The sequence below is a fragment of the Passer domesticus genome, chromosome 3, assembly GCF_036417665.1.
Source record: "Passer domesticus isolate bPasDom1 chromosome 3, bPasDom1.hap1, whole genome shotgun sequence".
Classification (NCBI taxonomy): Eukaryota; Metazoa; Chordata; class Aves; order Passeriformes; family Passeridae; genus Passer; species Passer domesticus.
The window spans coordinates 92,004,544-92,025,467 of record NC_087476.1 but is presented as its reverse complement, the minus strand read 5'-3'; the positions used below and the strand labels follow the sequence as shown (position 1 = coordinate 92,025,467).

The following is a 20,924-nucleotide window of genomic DNA, read 5'->3' as shown; positions in this document are numbered from 1 at the left end:
AGAGTATTCTCTGCCCTGTGGCTATATCTGGCAGCTTGTTCTTCACAACAAACAAGAATAGGTACAAAACCTACTGCTGAAGAAGCCATGCAATCACTGTCTAACAGACCCACAGGAAAAAACAATTAAGCAAACACTTCATTTACTGTATGAAGCTGAAAGTATTACATGGAGGAAAATCACTACTGTTTAGTTCCTAGTTCATTTAATTTCCAAATTACTCAAGCAATATTATTTCTTCACATTTGAGATCTGATAGAGATATTTTTCATAAGGACTAAGTAGACATATTTTGGGTTAGATTTTCTACCCAAAAATGTAAACCTTTATCTTACACAATTTACTATTGTCTCATAGTTATTTTGCTATTGCCTACTATTTACACTCCAGACAATGAAGTCAGTTTTGCCCTTTAATCTCCTTGAGGGAAGGAAGGAGGGGGGACAAAAAAAAAAACAACAACAAAAAAAGGCATATGAATATCAGAAGGAAAAATTTTCCATTTGTACTGGAAATACATTTTCGTATTCCCTTAGTGAGGATTCATTTTGGACACCACACACCACAGAAATACTCTCAATTTTTGAATTCTTTTTAGAACTCTCCTGTACACAGCCCAACAACATGGTAAATCTCCAAAGTTTATTTGTGCCTTACTGGACTTCAGGCAGCTCTGCTGAGTGCTGTGCAAAGACAAAAATCAAACTCTTGCTCTGTTTGCTTTTGGGGCTTTTTAATATATAAAAATGTGATTTTAATAACAATTGGGATACCTTTTTGCAGCAGATGAAAGTGTTTCTTTTCTGGCAACAGAAACAGATGAACTGTGGCTTGTTTTCCTGCTTCCTGTACTCCCGTTAATTATACATGACATGGAGATAGCTTCTCGGAGGCTTGGCTGACCTACAAAAAAGCAATATTAAAGAATGTAAGGTTTTATAGCTACATCCAGAGGTCCACATGAACAACAAAAAGCTCCCAGTTGTGGAGCTGGTATCACACAGCAGCAGCCTGAGCACTCAGGACAAACATCCAGTGGCATATAGTCATAAAACCTTAACCTAAGCAGCTGGAACCAGGAAACTTGGGACACTAAGGCAGGCAAGAATATGATGTGATAGAGGTCAGTTTCTCTACTGCTATGATGTCATGAAAGAATTATTAAGTTAAGGGCTGCGATTCTAAAGATTCAAAAAAACCAAAAAATCAAGATTTTGAGTTTCATTTCAGCTGCCCCTGCCATCTTAAAATAACTTTCAGTATATGCCCTATGGTATAGCTATAAAGCTTCTGATACTCTGTAGAACTTGTGCCCCATCCAGTGAACATTACAGACTCTCTCCAGGGACAAATCAAGAGCGCATATGTGAAGAAGGCTGTTGTCTGTCAGATGCCCACTTCACTCACTGCAGAAGTTTAAAACTATGCAGTGAATGTGGGAGGGGATTGCAAGGAAGACAAGGGGGATCAAAGGCTCTTCTATTTTCAGAGCTGAACACTAGCCTGGCAATTAGCTCCCAGACCTGACTCTTCGACAAAATGCCAGTGAAATACAAGGCATTTTACTAAAACCTGATGTTTCATCCTTTCCCACTAACCATGTCTCCCTTTTTGTGTGCCAGTTTTATTTCCAAGGTATTACTTGGAGGAGAATTTTGCCGTTCCTCCTTTAAAGTGCTAGACTTATACTTTTCCCTTCCAAAGTGAGAAAGATTCCTAGGGTAATCTCACAATAAGCATCCAAAAATCAGTGGTCCCTTTTGAGCCCCTTTGTGTCACATGCCCATTTCACAGACAGCAAATTTCTATTGCATCTCATAGGATTGTCACTCTGACTTCAGCAACAAACAGAGGACATGACTGACAGAAAAATAACAGGTCTGCGTTCATGGCAGGCTTCGAATAGTGTGAGATAGATAAGGCATGAAGCCACACATTGAAGATAAAAGTGAGGAGTAAAACAGCAGTTGAGGAAAATTGACAGTTCTGTGCACAGAGGACAAATACACACAGATGCCTCATTTGAACACTACTAGCCATGTGTCATAGCACAGCTCTTTCAAGCAGGTTGAGAGGCAAATTGATTCTTATTTTAAACTACCACATTATATACAAGGGATACCCATCAAGGGAATATTACATGTCAGAACTATTTGGATGAATGCAGAAATGGGCTGGCCTACACAAACCAAACAGTGCTTCAAATGCACCAAGCAGCATGTGATCACATCTGAAATTCACATCAGGAAAGACAAAAGGAGCATGTGGAATATCCCAGGCAGAAATAAGAAAAGGAAGTCTGAAGACAGTAAAGACATGCTTAAAATCCAAAAACACTTTAAAGATCATTGTTCTTCCTAAATTCTGTATAAATCAATTTGGTATGATCCCTTCCAAGTGGTACTTTTCAGAGACTGTTTTATTTGCAACATAAACATTTGGAACACAAATTTTATTTGCAACATAAACAGTTTGGAATAAAAACTTGTTTTAGAATTTGTTTTGATATACTGCACAAAACCTCTAAAGCTCAAGAGATGTTTTTACTTCATGTAATTCAGATGCAAGAACAAAAGCACATGAGCTTAGAAAGCACATTTACTATAGGAGCCTCTAAATTAGCTGGTTTTATTTTCAGTGACAAAGTAAGTCATCTTCTCTGTGGAGATGCATAAAATCAAGGCCTATGATTCAGTCTTGAACTGTGTATGACCCTAAGATCTCTGTCTGCTCATTGTAATAGATTAATGTCTCTCCAAGCAGCTCTAGCATGGCTTTCCAGAAATGTGAATCAGGAGACGTAACAGCAGTAATTCCCAGCATGGTGGGTAAGGCACTCAGTGGGATGTGTAAAGGACTACAGTGCTACAGACAGGGCACAGGACCTTGTTAAGATGGGGAACACACTGTCAGTATGCAAGAAGCACACTGCTATTTCTTTTACTGGCTGCATGTAGAATAATTCCCCCTACTAGGTAAGGAAAGTGTTAGTTCCTGCTTATGTCCAGGGACAAAACTGATTACAAAAAAAACTCTACATCAGCATATACTCATGACAGGAATATGCACTGCTCCAAGCATTGATGAACACAACAATAAAAAAAGGGATCCAGACACAGCAGCTTTGAGATAGTTTTCCAGTAATGTGGGTATTGATGGTAGATTGGCAAAGTACTTTGAAATGTCAGCAAGTGACATGCAAAATTGCATTTGAGATTAAGATTTTTGAATTGAAGTAAAAACTATTTTTGTGAAATGACTAACAATTGAACATAACCCAGATTAAAAACTGCAGTGACTTTTTTTTTTAAGCATCATAAATATATCAGGCTTTCTTACACTCCAGAACAAAATCTTGGTCAGTGTGCCACACTCAATGTGCAATAAAATGTAAAAAGGCAAATAAAACAGCAAAAAAACCCCCTAACACACAAAAATCCCCAAACCCCACACTCAACACCCCTAAGAAACAAGACCCCTTCCAAATTTTCTACATACTGCATGTTAATTAGATGGTCTAAAGCAACTTTGGAATACCTACTTTTAAAGGGATAAAAAAATTCAATTAATCATCTGCAATTATAAGTAAATTAAATGCATTTACATTTTAAATCATGAAAAGGAAAGGCGAATATTAAGTCCTGTGGACATCCCAAGCAATGAAACCTGGCTACTGACAGAGACACAGAAGGGGGATCTTCCCAGCTGGGTCAGAAGTCCAAGGAAGCTGACCCACCAGTCCAAACCACACATCTCTCTTAATGACTTTTAACCAGGGCATCTCTGTAGTCAAAAGATGTCGAAAATTAACAACACTATGACCTCCTCCACTGCAGGGATAATCCTTCACAGTAGTCAAGTGCTTTTGCTTCAGAGACCTGGGAATAATGAAGCGGCACAGGAGAACAGAAATTCCAGAGCAATACACTGAAACAAGGGAGCTCTCCCAGCACTGGGCTGCACACCTCTGCCAACATCATGCCATTTGCCACCTGCTAGCATAAGCAGTCTGAAATTTTTCAGACTGAGTAGCACTTAGCTTTATCTGCTAGTTTGGAACAAAAGCCAGATATAAACTGAAAGTAGAATGAAAGGCAGTGTATGGTGACCAGCATTAAAGCCAAATTGTCAAAGATCAAAGTGGTAAGAATGTCTTTTATGGGACGGATTCATCCTGTTCTGATAATTTTCACAGAATAATATCTGTAGAGTTCAAAAGAAACATTTTATTAACATCTGTCAAGTATACAAATGTGTCAATGAAAGATAAGTAGGATTAGAAAAAACAGACCACAATAAACCAAAAATCTATTTCCAATTCTTTATCAGCCTTGATTAGCTAACTGGGGAAAAAATGAAGCCAAGCTGAGAGTGGTAAGTTTGAAAATGTGTGTCCTGTGATAACATGATAGCCTTTTCCTCCAAACATACTTACAAGGTGCTGGAGCTGAGAATCAATTAGTAATTCACTTTTCTTCCCAAACCTCAAACTTAGAATATTTTACATAAAAATGTAGTTGATTCTGTTATCAAATATATTTGCTGAAATAATTTCCTCAATATCTTTGTATTTGCTAATATTCTGACAGGTAAACTGCCTTTCTTACAAGGAAAAAGCAAACACTCGTTTCTCTTCTTCAGGTAATTTCAATTTAAAATAATTAGCTGCATCTACACTAAAGTTACTTCTCTGGGCATTCAATTCAAGTGGATTTAAAGGAAAAAGCTCAAGAAATGACATCTTACCAAAAAACAAAAAAAAAATTGATTTTTTGAAGGAAGATTTTTTTTCCCCATTAAGGTATACAATATCAAATCCTTCAACAATCTTAAACTAGTTGACTTGCAGCAAAATGTGACAAAGACTTCTAGATTTTAAATATATTACAAGCCATGGGGTTTTTTGCCTGGAAGGACAGAAAACCAATTTAGTACTCTTACTAAACAAGTGTACAGTGTGTGTAAATCTCCAGAGAGCCCACACAGTGAGCTGTGGAAAAACAGACAGAAATAGTTATAAGTATAGCAGAACATAAGATTTTATCTGCACTTCCTTCCTAATAGAACAACATCAAAATCAATAGAAATTATGACAAATCTTAGACTTAGTTCACGGTGTTACAATGAATTGTATAAAAGCAGCTAATTCTAGTTGTGGCTCTGCTTCCAGACTTTCAAAGGATCCCTCAGCCCATGGAAGATGCTGGCAAAGAAACAGCCTGGGAGTCCCAAAACTCTTTTCAAAGAAGGTACTGCATTCCCTGCCTGAAGGGCAGGGAAATATTTTCTTCAGCATTCTGTTTTATTCAAGTACTTCACTTACATGCTAAGAGTCAAATTTTGATTAAAACTTCTTAGGTTGAAAAAGTGTCCTCCTCTTCTATCACATGTAGGTCAGGGTGAGACATTAGGTCTCAAATAATGAACATAACAAATCAGGATAAATAGTTCAGTTCTCTACCTATGGGTTACGCTTCTTCTTGCTTAATAATCAAATTTTAACACAACTAAGTTTCAATAATTATTATAGCAATTACAACTAGCTGAAAAACTAAACATTCTTTTTATATTTTTTTAATGGAAGACCAATTTTGCAGATTTCAACAGACAGCTATTAAACATACATTATTTGTCATTTCCTGTTAAAAGGAAAAGAACTATCCAAATAGAGGCATGTTAATAAGTAACAGTTTGAGAGCATATAGGTAATGCATAAACAACTTGAGCTCCAAAGATTTTTATAAATAGTGACTTAACCCACATATTTCTAATTTTAAATGATCCTCATAGGGATATAAAACTAATTTTTCAGGTGTTAGGGGAGCCATGTCTCTGTTCTTTGGGCAGGCATTTTAAAACATGCTAAAGGAAACTGAAAGACTTGTTTGGCCAATTGCTCATTCAAATCACACAGCCCTTTTCCTTCTCCCTTCTACCTTATTTTGCTCTACTTTCCCAGAGGCACCATCTACATGCTCAACCAATTGCTAAATTGGCTAATTCTAAGCAGAGGAAATAAAATTTTAACTATGGTAATTTGAAACAATTTTATATACTCTGGCAAACAAGTGATGAAAAAGCTACTCAAGTGTTATAAATAAGGAATTTTAATCTGAAAAAGTTAGTGACAACACTGAACTCTTCCAACATTACAATTCTTTTGAATTGAGAAGTTTGAGAAGCATCATGAAGAACAGCAGAGTACCACTCAAGGAAATTTGCTCACACTGTTCCAAAAGAAGTATACGGATGCACAGAACATACCCAAAACTGTAAGAAGCATATGGAAAAAGAATAAGGATACTTATCACCACAACTGAAAATACTCCTCTAAAATGAACAAGATTATTAGTTCACAGAACTTAAAAAAACCCCTCTGAACTTTGTTCTTCACTTCTCCAACCTAAACTTGGTTTAGCTGGTTAGTGACCAGCTATTAATGATCTCTAGATCCAAATTTTTAAATAAAGAAAAATATATTAAGAACATCAGAAAGATAAGTGTAACAGAAGAAAACAAAATATTCAGTAAGTCAGAGCAGAAGATAGGAAAAAACTGTAAGAAATGCAGAAAGAACAGATGGCACTAAAACCAATACCTGGGAAATGCATTAAGACCTCGAGAGTATCATTATTTGTTATGTGAGCATGGAGCCTGCAGACTTCAATAGGACTTTCCCCATGAGTAAAATGACCCACATACAAGCTTGCCAGGCTAGTTTTAATATTGTGGATAAGAACCTATGTCCTACCACTACCATAATGCACTTTCCTATTCATACTTCTATTTTCTGTTTCTTTAACATTTACTGATTAGACAACATAAACATATAATCAGTTATTAGAACAACTCTGCTTATTGAGTAGTGTAAAGACTAAAAAAACACAAAACCCAAACCTGTCTTATGCTTTCATTAATGAAGCTTGCTGAACAACTGAAAAGTGAATTTTTGTTAACATAAAACCAAATTACTTAATGTTAGTGAAATGAAACTATTTTTGAGATAAGATAAAAATTACATCTGAAGTACTCTGCTTACATGAGTGCAATCAAATACATGTACTATTTTGTACAAGGAAGGGAGCAGGAAAAGAAGGAAAACTCAATGATCTCCTCTTATAAAAGCCCACTGCACAAAGGAAAGAAAAAAATAAGTATAAAAACCCCTACCAACTGCATTTCCAGTACAGACCTGATTTTCCAAGTCTCCAAGATCACTGCTTTAACTATAATAAAATGCCGCTCAGTTTGCACTTTTCACTTTCGTGGGAAACCCTCTCTGCAAACTGCCATCCACTATTCCAATTTCACTTTGTGAGTTGAATTTGCATATGAGTTATTTAATATCCATTCCTGTCCAAGCAATGGGAAATATTCCTCCAAAGGTTTAACCTTTGTCAAGTCTCCTCATTATTTCTGAGTCTAGAAAAAGGACATGAACTCTTTGTTTCTCTACAGACAGACATCAGATGTACTTTTTCAGGCACAAGCTCATACTCCAGTGAAATGATTAGTCTGAGATATTTCACTAGTGCCATAGTGTGCCACAAACCTGTCTGCACACCCAGAGCCTGAGGGATGAATTCTCCTGTTACACACATTTTGACACCCTGGAAGATTTTAATAGGTTTACCAGGCACCAGCTCTGAGCCAATCTCTCTTGCTGGCAGCCACAAGTACCAGACTGCTTTATGCTTTCCTTTTCTTCAGTGTCCAGGTAATCTTTGGTTTTGGAACTTTTTGTGAATGCTAACAGCATCAATCATGCATCAACAGCAGAGGCATGTGGCAACAAGAGTGCAGAGCTGCCAAATGCAAATAATTTCCCACCAAATAAATTCTTCTTACCAAGCCATCTATTTAAAAAGAAAAGAAAGAGAGAAAGAAAAGAAATGAAACCCATAAACTCACCACCACACTAAGATCCTAACAAGCCCCACAGCACAGGATCCCTTACCAAGCCTTTTCTCATTTCTAACCCTCAGCACTATCTTTGGACCTGGTAATTTCTCCTTTGTGTAGTTATTCTTAGCTGCATGCAGAGATGAAGAAGCACTATCACAATCTTTTTATATTGAAAAGATTTGCTCAATTGAGAATAATTTTGCATTAGGAAGTTGCAGGCAAACACTCCCAGCCTGCTTTTCACTGTGAAATACAGACAAGTGCTAATCCAGCTGCAGTCCCTACTAGAGGTATTTTCCTTGTACAGTCTCTCCAATACATGCTTTACTAGGAGACACTAAGGTGCCTAAAAAAATCTTGCCTTTTATCTTATCTTCAACAGTTCACAAATCCCTGAATGAAGACCCTTTTGCTTCTGAGACAGAGCTTTACACACAAGATCCTAGGTAGCAGCCTCCTGACCGAGAGCTCATGAGTTAGAAATAAAAATCTACCCTGACCACATGAATTTTTTCACTGGAGACTGGACTAAGCTCAAAATAAGCATGTGACAGAAATGCAGAGGAAAAAAGAAAAACAAATATTTAAAGGATAATGCAAAAACTTTATCTTCAGCTATTATTTCAATCTGTCAATCTAAAATACAGAAAATTAAGAACAGAATTAGATCACCAGATGTGCCATGCAGGCAAACTAGACAAAGGATGAAGAGACCACTTTTTTCATTAAGTCAAGCCATCAACTTCAGAATAAGAAAATCCAGGGAAAAATATCAGGATGGATTTGTCCCTTTCAGTGTGATTCACTGTCTGCTGACAACACTTCTTTATAGCATATGAAAAATATATCTTTAAAGACACTGCTGAGGTGGCAACAAGAAAAAAAAATATGCAGAGGTTTTAAAAAACTTATTTAAGCAACAAGTAGAAGAGCAACCCTCCAAACTTGGTTAGTAATCATCTTGTACGAAAACTTCTTTGTTTGATGGAAAGACTCAGGATGATGTTTTTTGGTACTACTATTCATTTGTTTTAAAAGTTTTTACCTCACTGTGTTGCCATACCTCAGATTAAACACATCTCTCCCCATGCATTAAGAAGGACATATACACACCTATTCTCTTTACTTATTATTTATGTCGGTATGTATTTAAGCGCTGCTGCAGAGAAAAATACTTCTGTAATTGAAAGCCTCAGCATTTTTTGAAAGAAAATTTACCTGTAATATTTTATATGAAAGTGCAATTACTGTAATGCAAAAATCCAGATTCTTGACAGGACCACAAACACCAAAATGAGTTTTGGAGGAATACAGTTACCTTTCCAGCAATCATGACTTGACTAGTAAGAGTCTGTTATATGCATGCATAATACTTCAAAGAAAACCTAACAATTACTTCTTTGAGTATTATTTTTTAATGACAATTCAGATAATCTTCTAATCCTACTTGTTCAAAGAAATTATGCATTTATCTCTGTTAAAACATTTCAAGAGTTTTTTGGCCATTGAAAAAAATTAAAATACAGACATTAAAAGTAGAACCTAGGGTATTGCAAAAAGTGATGCATGAACTTGTTTAAATCCCAAGTTTATGCTTCAAGTCTAATTTTAGTCTCTTAAAATTCCAGTCTCTGTATGTAAGCATTTTTTCTGTGAATTCTATATACAGCTGATTTCATGATTAACAGTGAAGTTAATGTGTTGTCTGGTGGTATTGTGTAACTGAACACAATGGGAACACATCCATTGTAGGGGTGTACCCCCTAATGACAGATTGGCAAAGCTAGCCTTTGTCCCACAAAAAAGGAAAGAAGCCCAGAAGTTTCTCTCAATGATTAGGTGAAAAGCCACCTCATAGGACCTCAGAGACTTCACCAAAAACTCGGGGTCATCCAATTGGATAGAAGCCAAAAAGTCCCGACTGGCTCATCAGGTAGAAAAGAGGAGAACAAAAGAACTAAGAAGCTTTTGTGAAGGTGTTTATACCAGAGGCAGACCTCTGTACCTGGCTCGAGTTTTTCTGTTTGTTATTTTGCCTTTTATTAAACCTTTTTGTTTCTAACACTGCAGCAGAAGCCATCATGCTTATTATTTGCCTCCAAAGGTAATACCTAAGCTATCTTTGGGTGTGTTAGGTTCCCTTTTGAGGGTTTATAAGATCTGACCCAAGAAAAAGAACCTAGCAAACCCATCACCAATTAAATACAGTGCCAATTAGTTATAATTCATTTAAGTTCAGTGAATTAGATCATACATGGACATATCTGTCCCTGTTCCCATCTCTTTCTTCACAGTTCCTTGCTGCTGCCATTCATTTGTATGACCAAACTGAAGACAGTCCACCCTTCCTCTGCTTTGCCTCCCCCAAATAATTACTTCATTTCTCACCAAACAAATGGAGAATTGAGTATGGTCCCAAGACCCCCAGAAAAGAGATAGCCCCAAGGCATTTTTCAGAACACAGGAAGACTGCCCTGCTTGTATGCAAAGTTTGCTGGGTGTTAGACAGCTCCAAGTCAAAGGTTTTTAGCCATGGTTGCACACATCCCAGCTCCTCTGCATTTAAATAGGAAGAATAAGGCATTATGGCGCACACAGTTTTTCACTTGGACATTTTCTCTTTCTCATAATGGACAGCAGACAGCAGAGTGATTTAGTAAAAATATCTACTAAAGCTATATTTAAAAAGAGTTGGAAAAAGAAGCTTCAATCTTGATGAGACCGGACATGTAAATTGGGTAGATAAAAGCTGCATTTATAAGCAGAGATGACAACAGTCTACCATTTAGCAAGCAAGAGAGAATGTCAGGATTCAGAGCCCAAACCAATTAAGCATCATGACTTCCCTTCCATCTGGCAGAGAGACTGCAAAAGCACTTAATTAAGGAATTTGATCCCTCTGTCACATCTAAAATAATTCAAACTTTCATCATTTTCAGCCCACATAAAGCGGTCACCCAAACAAGCATAGGCTACACTGTATCATTTATGTGTTATAGTGGCACTGGTGTAATAGGTGCACTGCAAGAACCACACAGGGATTGATCCCAGAGATCTCCATGCTGCATAGTTTGATGTGGTTACATGCAATTATGATGAATTAAAACTGTGATTGATTTGAAATATGACCTAATCTTTTATATAATCAGAGACCTGATATATGCCAGAAACATACACAGCCATAGTTCCCTTCAAATACACAACTTTAAGTTGGAGTAAGTTCAAAACTTGATTCAAATACTTCTCCAGAATACAAAATGAAATGCCCATGGGGGATGGGGTGAGGGAGGGGGCGAAGCATATAAAAATTAGTGCAAAAAGTACCTAGTTTCTTTACTTTTAAACAATCCTATATATATCACTGCTACAATATAAAAGTTAACTAGTGACTATCCAAAAGAGATAGTGCTGCTACATGGTCATTTCTTACACAAGATCTACTGGTGGTGAGTTATCCCTGTACTGGAACAAAAATTAACTACATTCAGAAAGCCTTCCTATTTGGTGGCAATGTATTTTGGGTTTTGTTTTGGTAATAATTTAGGAGCAAGAGAAAATATAATCTCTAATATGCCCTTTAAGTTCAGTAATTTCCAGGCAAAGTCAAAGCTGAGACTCAAAACTCCAGTTCTGAGTCCATAAGCCTCAGAACCTCTGGTGGCAGATTAACATTCCACCATTGAAATAAAAACAGGAGCCTTTTAGCAAGAAGTAAGGAAAATTTTCAGGGGTATTAAGATCATAAAAATGTTAGCAAGCAACAGAATTAATAAGCATATTTCAGATATCTCTTAGCTGTATATATTTAAGCCACTGTTATAAACCTAACCCCTCTAGCTCAAAATAGATCAGCCTTCTCAAATGAGACAGAAAAGGGAAAAAACAAGTGACCAATGGAGAACATTCTGACATGATAACACAGCCTGACTCTAGGAAGAGTTTACCAAATTTGGGCTTACCTTTACTTGGCGCCGATTTTCTCACAGAAGCTACATGGTCTTCAGAGATAGCAAGACGCCTCAGCACATCAGCCAAGGCTGCTTTTAGCACAGTGATTTCATCCTCTTGTTGCTGCACTCTCAGCTCCAGGGCTGAAAGACGGTCCTGGACATCGGAGGTGCTGGCAGCCGAGATGCTGTCATCTGTACAGGGGAGAAGCAGAGCAGAAAGAGGCATTGAAATGCTTTGCTCTGAATTAAAAGCCACAGAAAGAGGCATGTACAACATGAGTACATCTGCCCCATCATTTTGAAATACTGAGGACATTCTAACAAAACATGTTCAGGCAAATAAGGAACGGATATTACAGCAAACATCGAATTAATGCTTCAAGACAGAAGTCTTTACTAATCATTAGCTAAGACAGAAGGCTTAAAGTGTGTGGACCTATTAAAACCACAAGACAGAATGTGCTTCCTGTGAAAAACATGCTTACAAGTAGAAGGAAGACTGAAATTAACTTTATTTAAACACCCAACTGAATTAACCAAAAAGGTATAAAACTGTGGTAAAATTCTGCAAGATATTCTTGTGGAACTGTTGAAGAATTTTAACTATGACTCTTAATATTAAAGGACATTTCAAAGTTAAAAAAACCAAAAAACCAAGTTGAACATACAAGTACTGTTAACAATGACCTAATTGCATCAAGTGGCAATCTCAATTTAAATGGTCTAGATCAGACTTCTTAATTTCAATTCCTTCTCTTTAACTTCTTTCACATCACCACCCTGGATGTGCCAAAAAACATACTACCTTATAACACTTGGCTTGAAGCAAAGAGAAAATAAATGCACTACAAAAAGGTTCCAAAAATCTGTTTGGCCACACAGAGATAGATTAGCATTGAAGGCCTAACCCAGCCAAATCTATTCTTCAGTGGTAAAAAGGAAATTACAGCTTCTGCTTACTCTTTGCCTTTGACAGTTCTTTGCATTATTTCTGCCAAGCCAAAATAACACATAACAGATTCTTGTATTTGGCTGTTCTAATAAATCATAGGCCAATCACTTTAAAAAAAAAATTAGTAAAAGAATATGTTACTCAATCACAAGGTACTGAATTCCTTACCCATCCTGTTTAAGACTTCCTAAAAACTCAGTACGGATCTTCTACTATAGCTTTACAAAAATTTATCTGTATTACATAGTTCACTTAACTTCATATTTTATAAAATAAATACAGCTAAATTAAATGTAAAGGTAAATAGCTGATATTATTACTGTGATTCTATTCAATCTAAACTTTACTTTTCACTAATCTTAGGAAGACATACCAAGGAGAAAAAAGTTAATATAAGCCACAGTCCCAATACTTTGAATTTCCCTAAAAAAAATCCTTAATCTTTGAAATACTTGCATAGGGGCACATTCAAAATACATGCAAACAAAAGAAATATTGAGCCAAATTCCTCCAATGAATTCACTGTGGAAGAGATTAAGGAGTTTAATGCCAACTTCCACTTAATTAAAACATGATACTCACTACTGAATGACCAAGAATTGAACCAACCAAAACAAAGCATCATAATTAATACTTTCACAATACAAACAGAATTCCTACAATTAATTAGTAAAAAAACCCTAAAAACTCTTTAGTAATGAAATGCATCCAAAATTATTATTGAATTGTAAGGAACATTTAAGGTTACAATAAGAAACCAGCCCCTAAATGACAGTTTTGCATATTGTTTTAGTTCACTACTTAGTTAATGCAAAAACAGAAGTGTACACTTCATGGTTAGTACTATATTCATTCTAGCAGATGAAAAGAACTGCAGGGGAATTAATTAATTAGGCACATAATCAAATCAAGACCCAGAGACTACAGATTAGGACTCAACAAATATACCTTTAATAGCACCATCCATAACTGTATCTCCCTATACACAGAAAATTTATTTTAATAATTCCCAGCCGAGCACATCCAATTCTCTCTCAGCAGGACTTTACAAACCCAGACCTGTGACACCTACCCCAGGTGGGAAGGACTTTGTAAGATTCTTTTATTAAAACCTTCACGTCCAAAACACAAACTCCCATCTGTTTTAAGGAGCTGGGAAAAGTTCCTACATGCATACATACCCGTGTGGCATACAAAAAGGAACCAAGGTAAATGTACATTAATCCATGAAGAAAAGCTTTTACTTCAGGAAAGCAAATCAACTTAAAATACCATATAATTCATATCTGCAAGTATTAGCTGCAGTGGACCAGACAGAATGAATGCTCCAGAGAACAATTATTTTCAAAATATTATAAACTTTTTAACTTCTCTTACAATGAGTTGCAGTCCAAGCAGAAAAAAAGCAGTTTGACATTTCCTTAAAAAAAGATGAGTGGAAAAAAAAGGGGGAAAACATCCCCCGACTTATTTTTTTTGCTTTTTTATTGACCAAAGTCTTCAATTAATAGATGCTTTACATTATAATGAATAAATTATGGATATGTTCCCAGGCTGCATAAATATACAGCAGATCACTGTAAAACACTTGTAAAAGAAATAAGTAGCTATGTCAAATCATCATTTTAGAAGCCAAATATTACTGTGCTCCTTGTGTAGAGTCCAAACAAGAGTAATTACCAAACCAGGAAAGTCTCCACTGCTGATCAGTCTCTCTGATGAACACAGAAGCAAATGCCCTGCATATCTCTGGACATCTTTATTTCCCATGAACTACTAACACTGACCAGGCTGTTCCTGTTGAACCCCAGTACCTCAAAACTGGGGTGCTGCAGCCACATTAGCTGGCTGCTGCAGCTCCCAAGGGCACAGTTGTGTCATTAATTAGAACTCTGGAGAACAACTGCCCTGTGAGGGTGAGCTGCAATGCTGTGACCTCCTCAACACATCCGATGAGACAGCAGAGGAGCTGACCAATGTTCTCCTTGGTGAGCCGTGCTGGGGAGGCTCGAGCCTTGGCATGGCAAAGACAGGCAAAAGGACCCTCAAATTCAACTTCAACCCAGCAGCTTGTCAGAGGGCACAACTAGGGAAATGGGATATGAGGAGAAGCCCAAGGATGTTGAGCCACTCAGCTAATTCCAAAGCAGGCAAAGCAATGCGTGCTGTTGTACAATGGGAGGTTCCAAACCACCAGCGGCTGCTTTGCATTGCAGAGAGGGCACAAGAGATGCAGGAGACACTGAAAGAAGCTGGAGGGCAAGAATATCACCTGGAAATCAAGACTAATTTGGTTGATCAAAGAATATAGTAGCACACTTGGAAGACATTTAATTGTTCTTTATCATTCTACAGAAGCAGCATCTGTTTCAAGTGATGACAGCCATATATTACCTGACAACTATTAGAGAATTAAAACTAGTAATTCCCAACCCAAATATCTCACAGCAAATATTCAACTGAATTCCAACATGCCCTTCTTGGCAGTGTTTTGAAAAGTAACTCAGCAGGGATTATCTTAAAAGATGCCCTAAAATAATTCTGACAAATCTGTACAATTACACCTTTTCTTCACAGAAGTTTTCAAAATCTCTTCCAGACTTCTTCTTTCATTTAAAACATATTTTCTAATCTAAAAAACTACTTCAAAAGAAGTTCAAGAAAAAAAAAAAACACAACAAAAACCCTTCCTTCAAGGACATGCCCTCCTCCTTCAGAGAGGAAACAGCTCTTGTGCAAGAACAAAGTTAATGGGAAGCAGAATTCCATGTCCCTTCCTCTTCTCCCACTCCTAAACACCTGTCCTTTCCCTTCTGCTGACATAGATATGCACCTATCCAGGCCTTCCATAAGCTGCTCTTCTTTTATTAAACCAGAGGGAAATTCATTTAGAAAGGGAAACCAGTTAGGCAAATAGAGCAAGTAATTTGTAAGTGCAGTCAACTATTGATTCATTCATTTGATTAATACAAAAATACTGTTTTAGTTATCTTGTTATTCTTATAACCAAGCATCACCATTTCTGATGTGCTGGTCGTGTTTTCTAAGCTTTTGATGACTTATGCCTCTAAGAGACATACTGGGAACAAGATCCAGTACAGAAAAAAAGCATTTACAGTGATTGCTGGTAGTACTGAGGAGACATCCACAGAGATGTGAATCTTAGGTATTTCAGTCTTAAAAACTGGTTTAAGGTAAGAGTACTGGCACTCAAATGACAGCAAAAACATTCTAGGTCTAACCATACAGTACTACAACTTTCAAAACAAGATGTTATTTTTCCATAATTCATCAGTTTGATTTTTTTATTTTTAGCTAGGAAAGCATCAATTCTTCCCTTGCTTTTGAAGTAAGAAGGGATACACATGGGATGCTTTTATTCAGTACTCATGAGACACAAGGATGACTCTAAAAATGAGGGTTCATCTCTCATAGTCAATGAACAGCACTGAACAGACAGGTTACTCTGTGTGGGACTCCTCACAGCCACAGGCATCAAACCACTCCTAGCAGATCATCCAAGGCAGCAATCCAAACTGCCCCTTAGCCTGGGCCAGGAGCTCCAAAACGAGTATCCAGGACATAGTGACGGAACTTAACAAACCTTCCAAACCACATATCACTCCTCACATTTCATCTAGCAGGCATGTGAGGGTACCAGCATTTGAAAAGCACCACTCTTCATCATTTGCTGCCTAGGAGAATGTTGAACTGACTACTTTTGGAAAAAAAATATCTTACTACTGAACTGTCAGTTCTGGGCCCCTCAAAAAATCCAGAGCAACCATTATCACCCCTCTGAGTCAATTCCTCCCAGCTTTGACTAAATCTAAGTAAGGAATTCATTCTAGACGTAAACAGCATTTCAGAAAAAAAAATACTACAAACTCCAGCCCATGAAAATTTAAACCATGGGGTGGAAAATCCTATGTTTTATCCAATAAAGCCACATAAACCACAGGTAATTTCAAACCCCTGGCTGTTAAGGCACCCACAGCATTTTCTATATTTTGCCCAGAATGGTAAGAGTCTTTTATTAGGGAAAAGGAACAGAAATTACTGGGACTGGTATAAAGATCTGGCTGACAATTTCAGAAGATAACTGTCCCCAAGGAACCTTTTCATGATCTGCTCACATGATCTGCTCATATGTAAGGGAAAATATGTATTTGTATAACTTCCAATTTTTGTTCTAAAGAGCACTGAAAAATTTTATCTGGATGAGGCTTATATTTCCAGAGAGATATCAGACAATTTATTTTTCCTAAACATTATGAGAAAGAAAACTCTCTGCAGTGTTCTGCACATCATCTGTCTTAAGAGTAGCTTATAAAAGGTGCAAAGACCAAGAATTATGTTCCATATCTGTAATTCATAATTTTCAACAAGAAAAAAAAAAGTAGAATTAAGGCTCCATACTTTTGCTCACAGTATCTCCTCCAAATGCCAGCACATGCACAAATTATCTCAGTTTTGTAAAGAATGTGAATCATGGAAAGAATCCGAGAATGGGAATTAAAGCACACAACATGAACACAGAGGATTCAAAGAGCTCTCCACAACCCAAACGATACTGCATTATCCTAAAATCTAGAGCTTATGGCATGGAAGTGGAGTGGGAAGTTCTCCCCAGCTCTTCCTTCCTGCAAGTGCAAGACTCTGGCCTTTAACACTCTCAATTACCTCACACATCTTTGGCTTCCTTTGCTAGTTTTTCATTCTTTTCCCTAATCTTCCAGTTTTCCTACACCAAATTAAAACCAATGCACTGCTTGATCTCACATTTGTTACTGGTGACAACAGCGTAAATTCTTTATTTTCTGTCTGGAATAACAATACAGATGTTCTGAGATAGGTACAGGTAAGCCACTGTCTGTAGACAGTGCAGCATATTAACACTTCCAATACTAGCTAAACCTTAAATTTGTTTCCTTCAAAGACATTTCTTCAGGTTTTCAGGAAGAACATATTGTCACACTCCACTCATTTGTGCAGGATTGAGGCTGCATGAGGACCATCACATCAACCAGACTGTCTTCCTTGCACAGCTCATGAGATTGTTTAGTGTTTCATACACCCATCTAATTTTATCCCCTACAAGCAGTTAATAATAATAATAATAAAGATATATTACTCTACACTAGCCCCTTCACAAACCATTCTGATCACAAGTCCACAGCAAGCAGTATTTTATTTGTCTGTAGATGATCCATGAGATGATTTTGCTGAAGCCCATAAATATTCTGCAGTGCAACAGTTGCTACTGGCCTTTGATATTGTGGACTGCTTTACGGTCAGTTTGAAGCATGTTCATGTCTGTGAGCCTGCATCATTACATTATAAAGAACACGATCCATGTTTTCAAGCAACTTTATTTGAAAGAGTTATTCAAACATGTAAGATGATTTACCACTTCACATCTAACAATTAGTAGCTCTACTTCTATATGTTAGACAGATTTGTGCACGTAGGCTGTATATTTTTATTTTCCTCACAGGAAAAAGCAAAGGAGGGAGAAAGATAAAAAGACACAAAAACATCCTGACAAAAAAGAACCAAATAATAACCACAAATTATAGAAAATAGAAATATTTTTGTAATAAGCTTGTGTATCTGCTGCTGCAAACTCAGTTTTAATACAAATAATCTAGAAATACATCAGCATGAGATTCACAGGGTGCAGCCCCACCCATACTGTATTTGATCAACATGAGTGTTGTGCTTGCCTAAGTTTCCAGTAACTGCATAACTTACTGTGCACAAAAAATTTATATGTCATACTTGCTGATACTAGCTTTGGTAGGCAGACTGCAAAAACAGAACAAACACTTACAGACATTTCTCATATTTGACACAGGTATCCATTTGATTACTTGAAGGGGCAGATAATTACGCAGGCACTGTCTCATATCCTTCCCCAACTGCATACTTCCTATCAGCTCCACACCTCCATTGAGAGGTATCTCAAGACTAAGACCACAGGTTTTTCCCCACCCACTGCTTAAAAAGCCTTGTGGTTTTTAAGTACTTTTCTTCCCCTAACTTGCCTCCAGATGCTCCTGATATTGCTCTTCAATGCTTGGCATTCAACCTGCAAGACAAGCCCTTCCCCTTCCAAAATACTGCTTCTGCTACAAATCAGTGACCTCTACACTCCATAGACAGAATTCACGGTGGCTATGGACACCCACTTGGGATCCCCCATATAAATGGCCCAGCAGCTGTCCCAGCCACCCCAAGCCCTTATCAATATTTGCTGCCACCCCATTTTCATACCACAGTAAGGAGAGGGGCAGGGGGCATCTTTGCTAACACAGAAGCTTGGAAATTCACAAATAAACCAGAGACAGCGGCAATAAACTGCTCTACTGTAAGCTGCACATGCATCAACTCTTTAGCACACATAGATTAGTATTCCTTCACTGGAAATATTTCTTATTGTGCACGAAGTGTCAGAACATTTCCATGCTAAATGCTAATTTAAAATAACAAATTAATCAAGCAAGAAACGATACAGGTTAATCCCCATCTTCCCTAATGCCCAAACCGACCTAGCTAAAATTTTCTAAGGAAACAACTTTTCATATGCTGAAGAGGGACCACATTCTGAAAGTCTTCCTCTTCACCAGGGGCTCAGCCACTACTCAGCTCCCTGCACCAAAAGCCCAAGTCCCTTATGGAGAAACTTAACAGGCTTTAGCTCTGCAGGACAAAGCCAGCCACTGCCTGCAGCTTCAGGGTGGTCACAGCAGGACACCAAGAATAGGAAAGAATCTCTCATGCGCTCCCAAAGCCTCTCTGCAGAGGAGCCTCCATGCTGTGCCTAAGCCAAAACAACAGACTTCAGTGTGGAAAAGTGCTCAGCTCTCACAGGCAAACCCACCAGGAGCAATCAGGCTTTGACATGTACAGGGCAGTCCTTCCTATGCACTTTGACAAACAAGCTTTTCTAATTTCAAATTAGGCGACTACTTAATTAGAAAATTAGGTAATTAGCAGATGCTTTTGACCTTAATCTCTTTTTAACGACACTCTTCATCTGTTCAAAGAAATGAAATTTATCATCCCACACTGCCTAAAGGTTAATTAGCACTTGTGGGATGTACCCTACGTGCTACCCTAAGTGTTGTAGCAAGGTCAGTGTTTAAATACATGCAATTTCTCAAGAAGCAAGATTAAGAGCCTTCCCATAAAAATAAGAGAGAGACACACAAAGAAAATAAAGTTAACTCAAAATACCAACTAACTGCTTTTATAGGAAAAGTCACCTTTTCAGAGTTCTTACTTGGAAGACACTATGACCTCCTCCATGCATCTTACTACCTATATGATTCCAATATAGTCTTGAAGGACAACCCTAATTCTGACTTTTAAGTTCAGTCTGACTTCCCCCTTGGAACACTCTTCTTTAACCTTATGTCTTTAATACACAAATCTACAAAAAGATGGTAGCATTAATTGTCATTGATCTGCTCAACACAATGAATGATGATGACCACAGTCAGGCTCAGACAAAAGTACTGCTACCCAAAACATCACAAAGCCCAGCGAACACACAGAGTTCACGGAGAAACACAGGACCATCTGAAACATTGGTTTTCCTGGAGTTCCGTGCAAACTCATTTGCACAGACAGGTACTAGCAGTTATGTGGCAGGCAAGGAAGTTTATGTGGAGGCATGTAAATGGGAAGGGGGGAAGGGGAAGGAGGGAAGAGGAAAAAAAACAGCACTCCCAGTAATCTCAGATTCTCCATCTCCCTGCACCTCTCCCTCTACCCAATGCCAGTTATTTTTTAACTGCTCTTGCCAGAGTAATAGTGCCAATTCATGCTCAAAGGAGTGTCCATATATTTAGATTTTTTTTTCTTCAGAATTTAAGCCCCAATTCATACAGCTTACCTCTTATTATCCAAGCTCTATTTCCAAAACAAACGTTTCTAGTAACACGTGAATAAACCCAAGTTTGCAAAACATTTAATCTTTAGATTGCAACAATGCAGGCAAAGTCCAACATTCCCCATTATTGGCAGCACATCTCCTCTGCTGCAAAGCATCTGAATTCAGTAGTACCAACATGCTTTCAAACTGACACTTATGGCAATCTTCCAATATCTTA

General features: G+C 37.5%; 1 protein-coding gene across 6 annotated transcripts in view; it reads right to left on the bottom strand.

Annotated features, from left to right (window-relative positions):
* The window catches only part of EML4 (EMAP like 4), a 146,846-nt gene that overhangs the window by 57,264 nt on the left and 68,658 nt on the right, over positions 1 to 20,924 (bottom strand). For all 6 annotated transcript variants that reach the window (XM_064414379.1, XM_064414380.1, XM_064414378.1 and 3 more), the window contains exons 2-3: positions 11,865 to 12,047; positions 774 to 903 (exon numbers count right to left, since the gene is read on the bottom strand). In XM_064414379.1, coding sequence (XP_064270449.1) covers positions 774 to 903; positions 11,865 to 12,047 — 313 coding nt within the window. The remainder of the gene's footprint in view (positions 1 to 773; positions 904 to 11,864; positions 12,048 to 20,924) is intronic.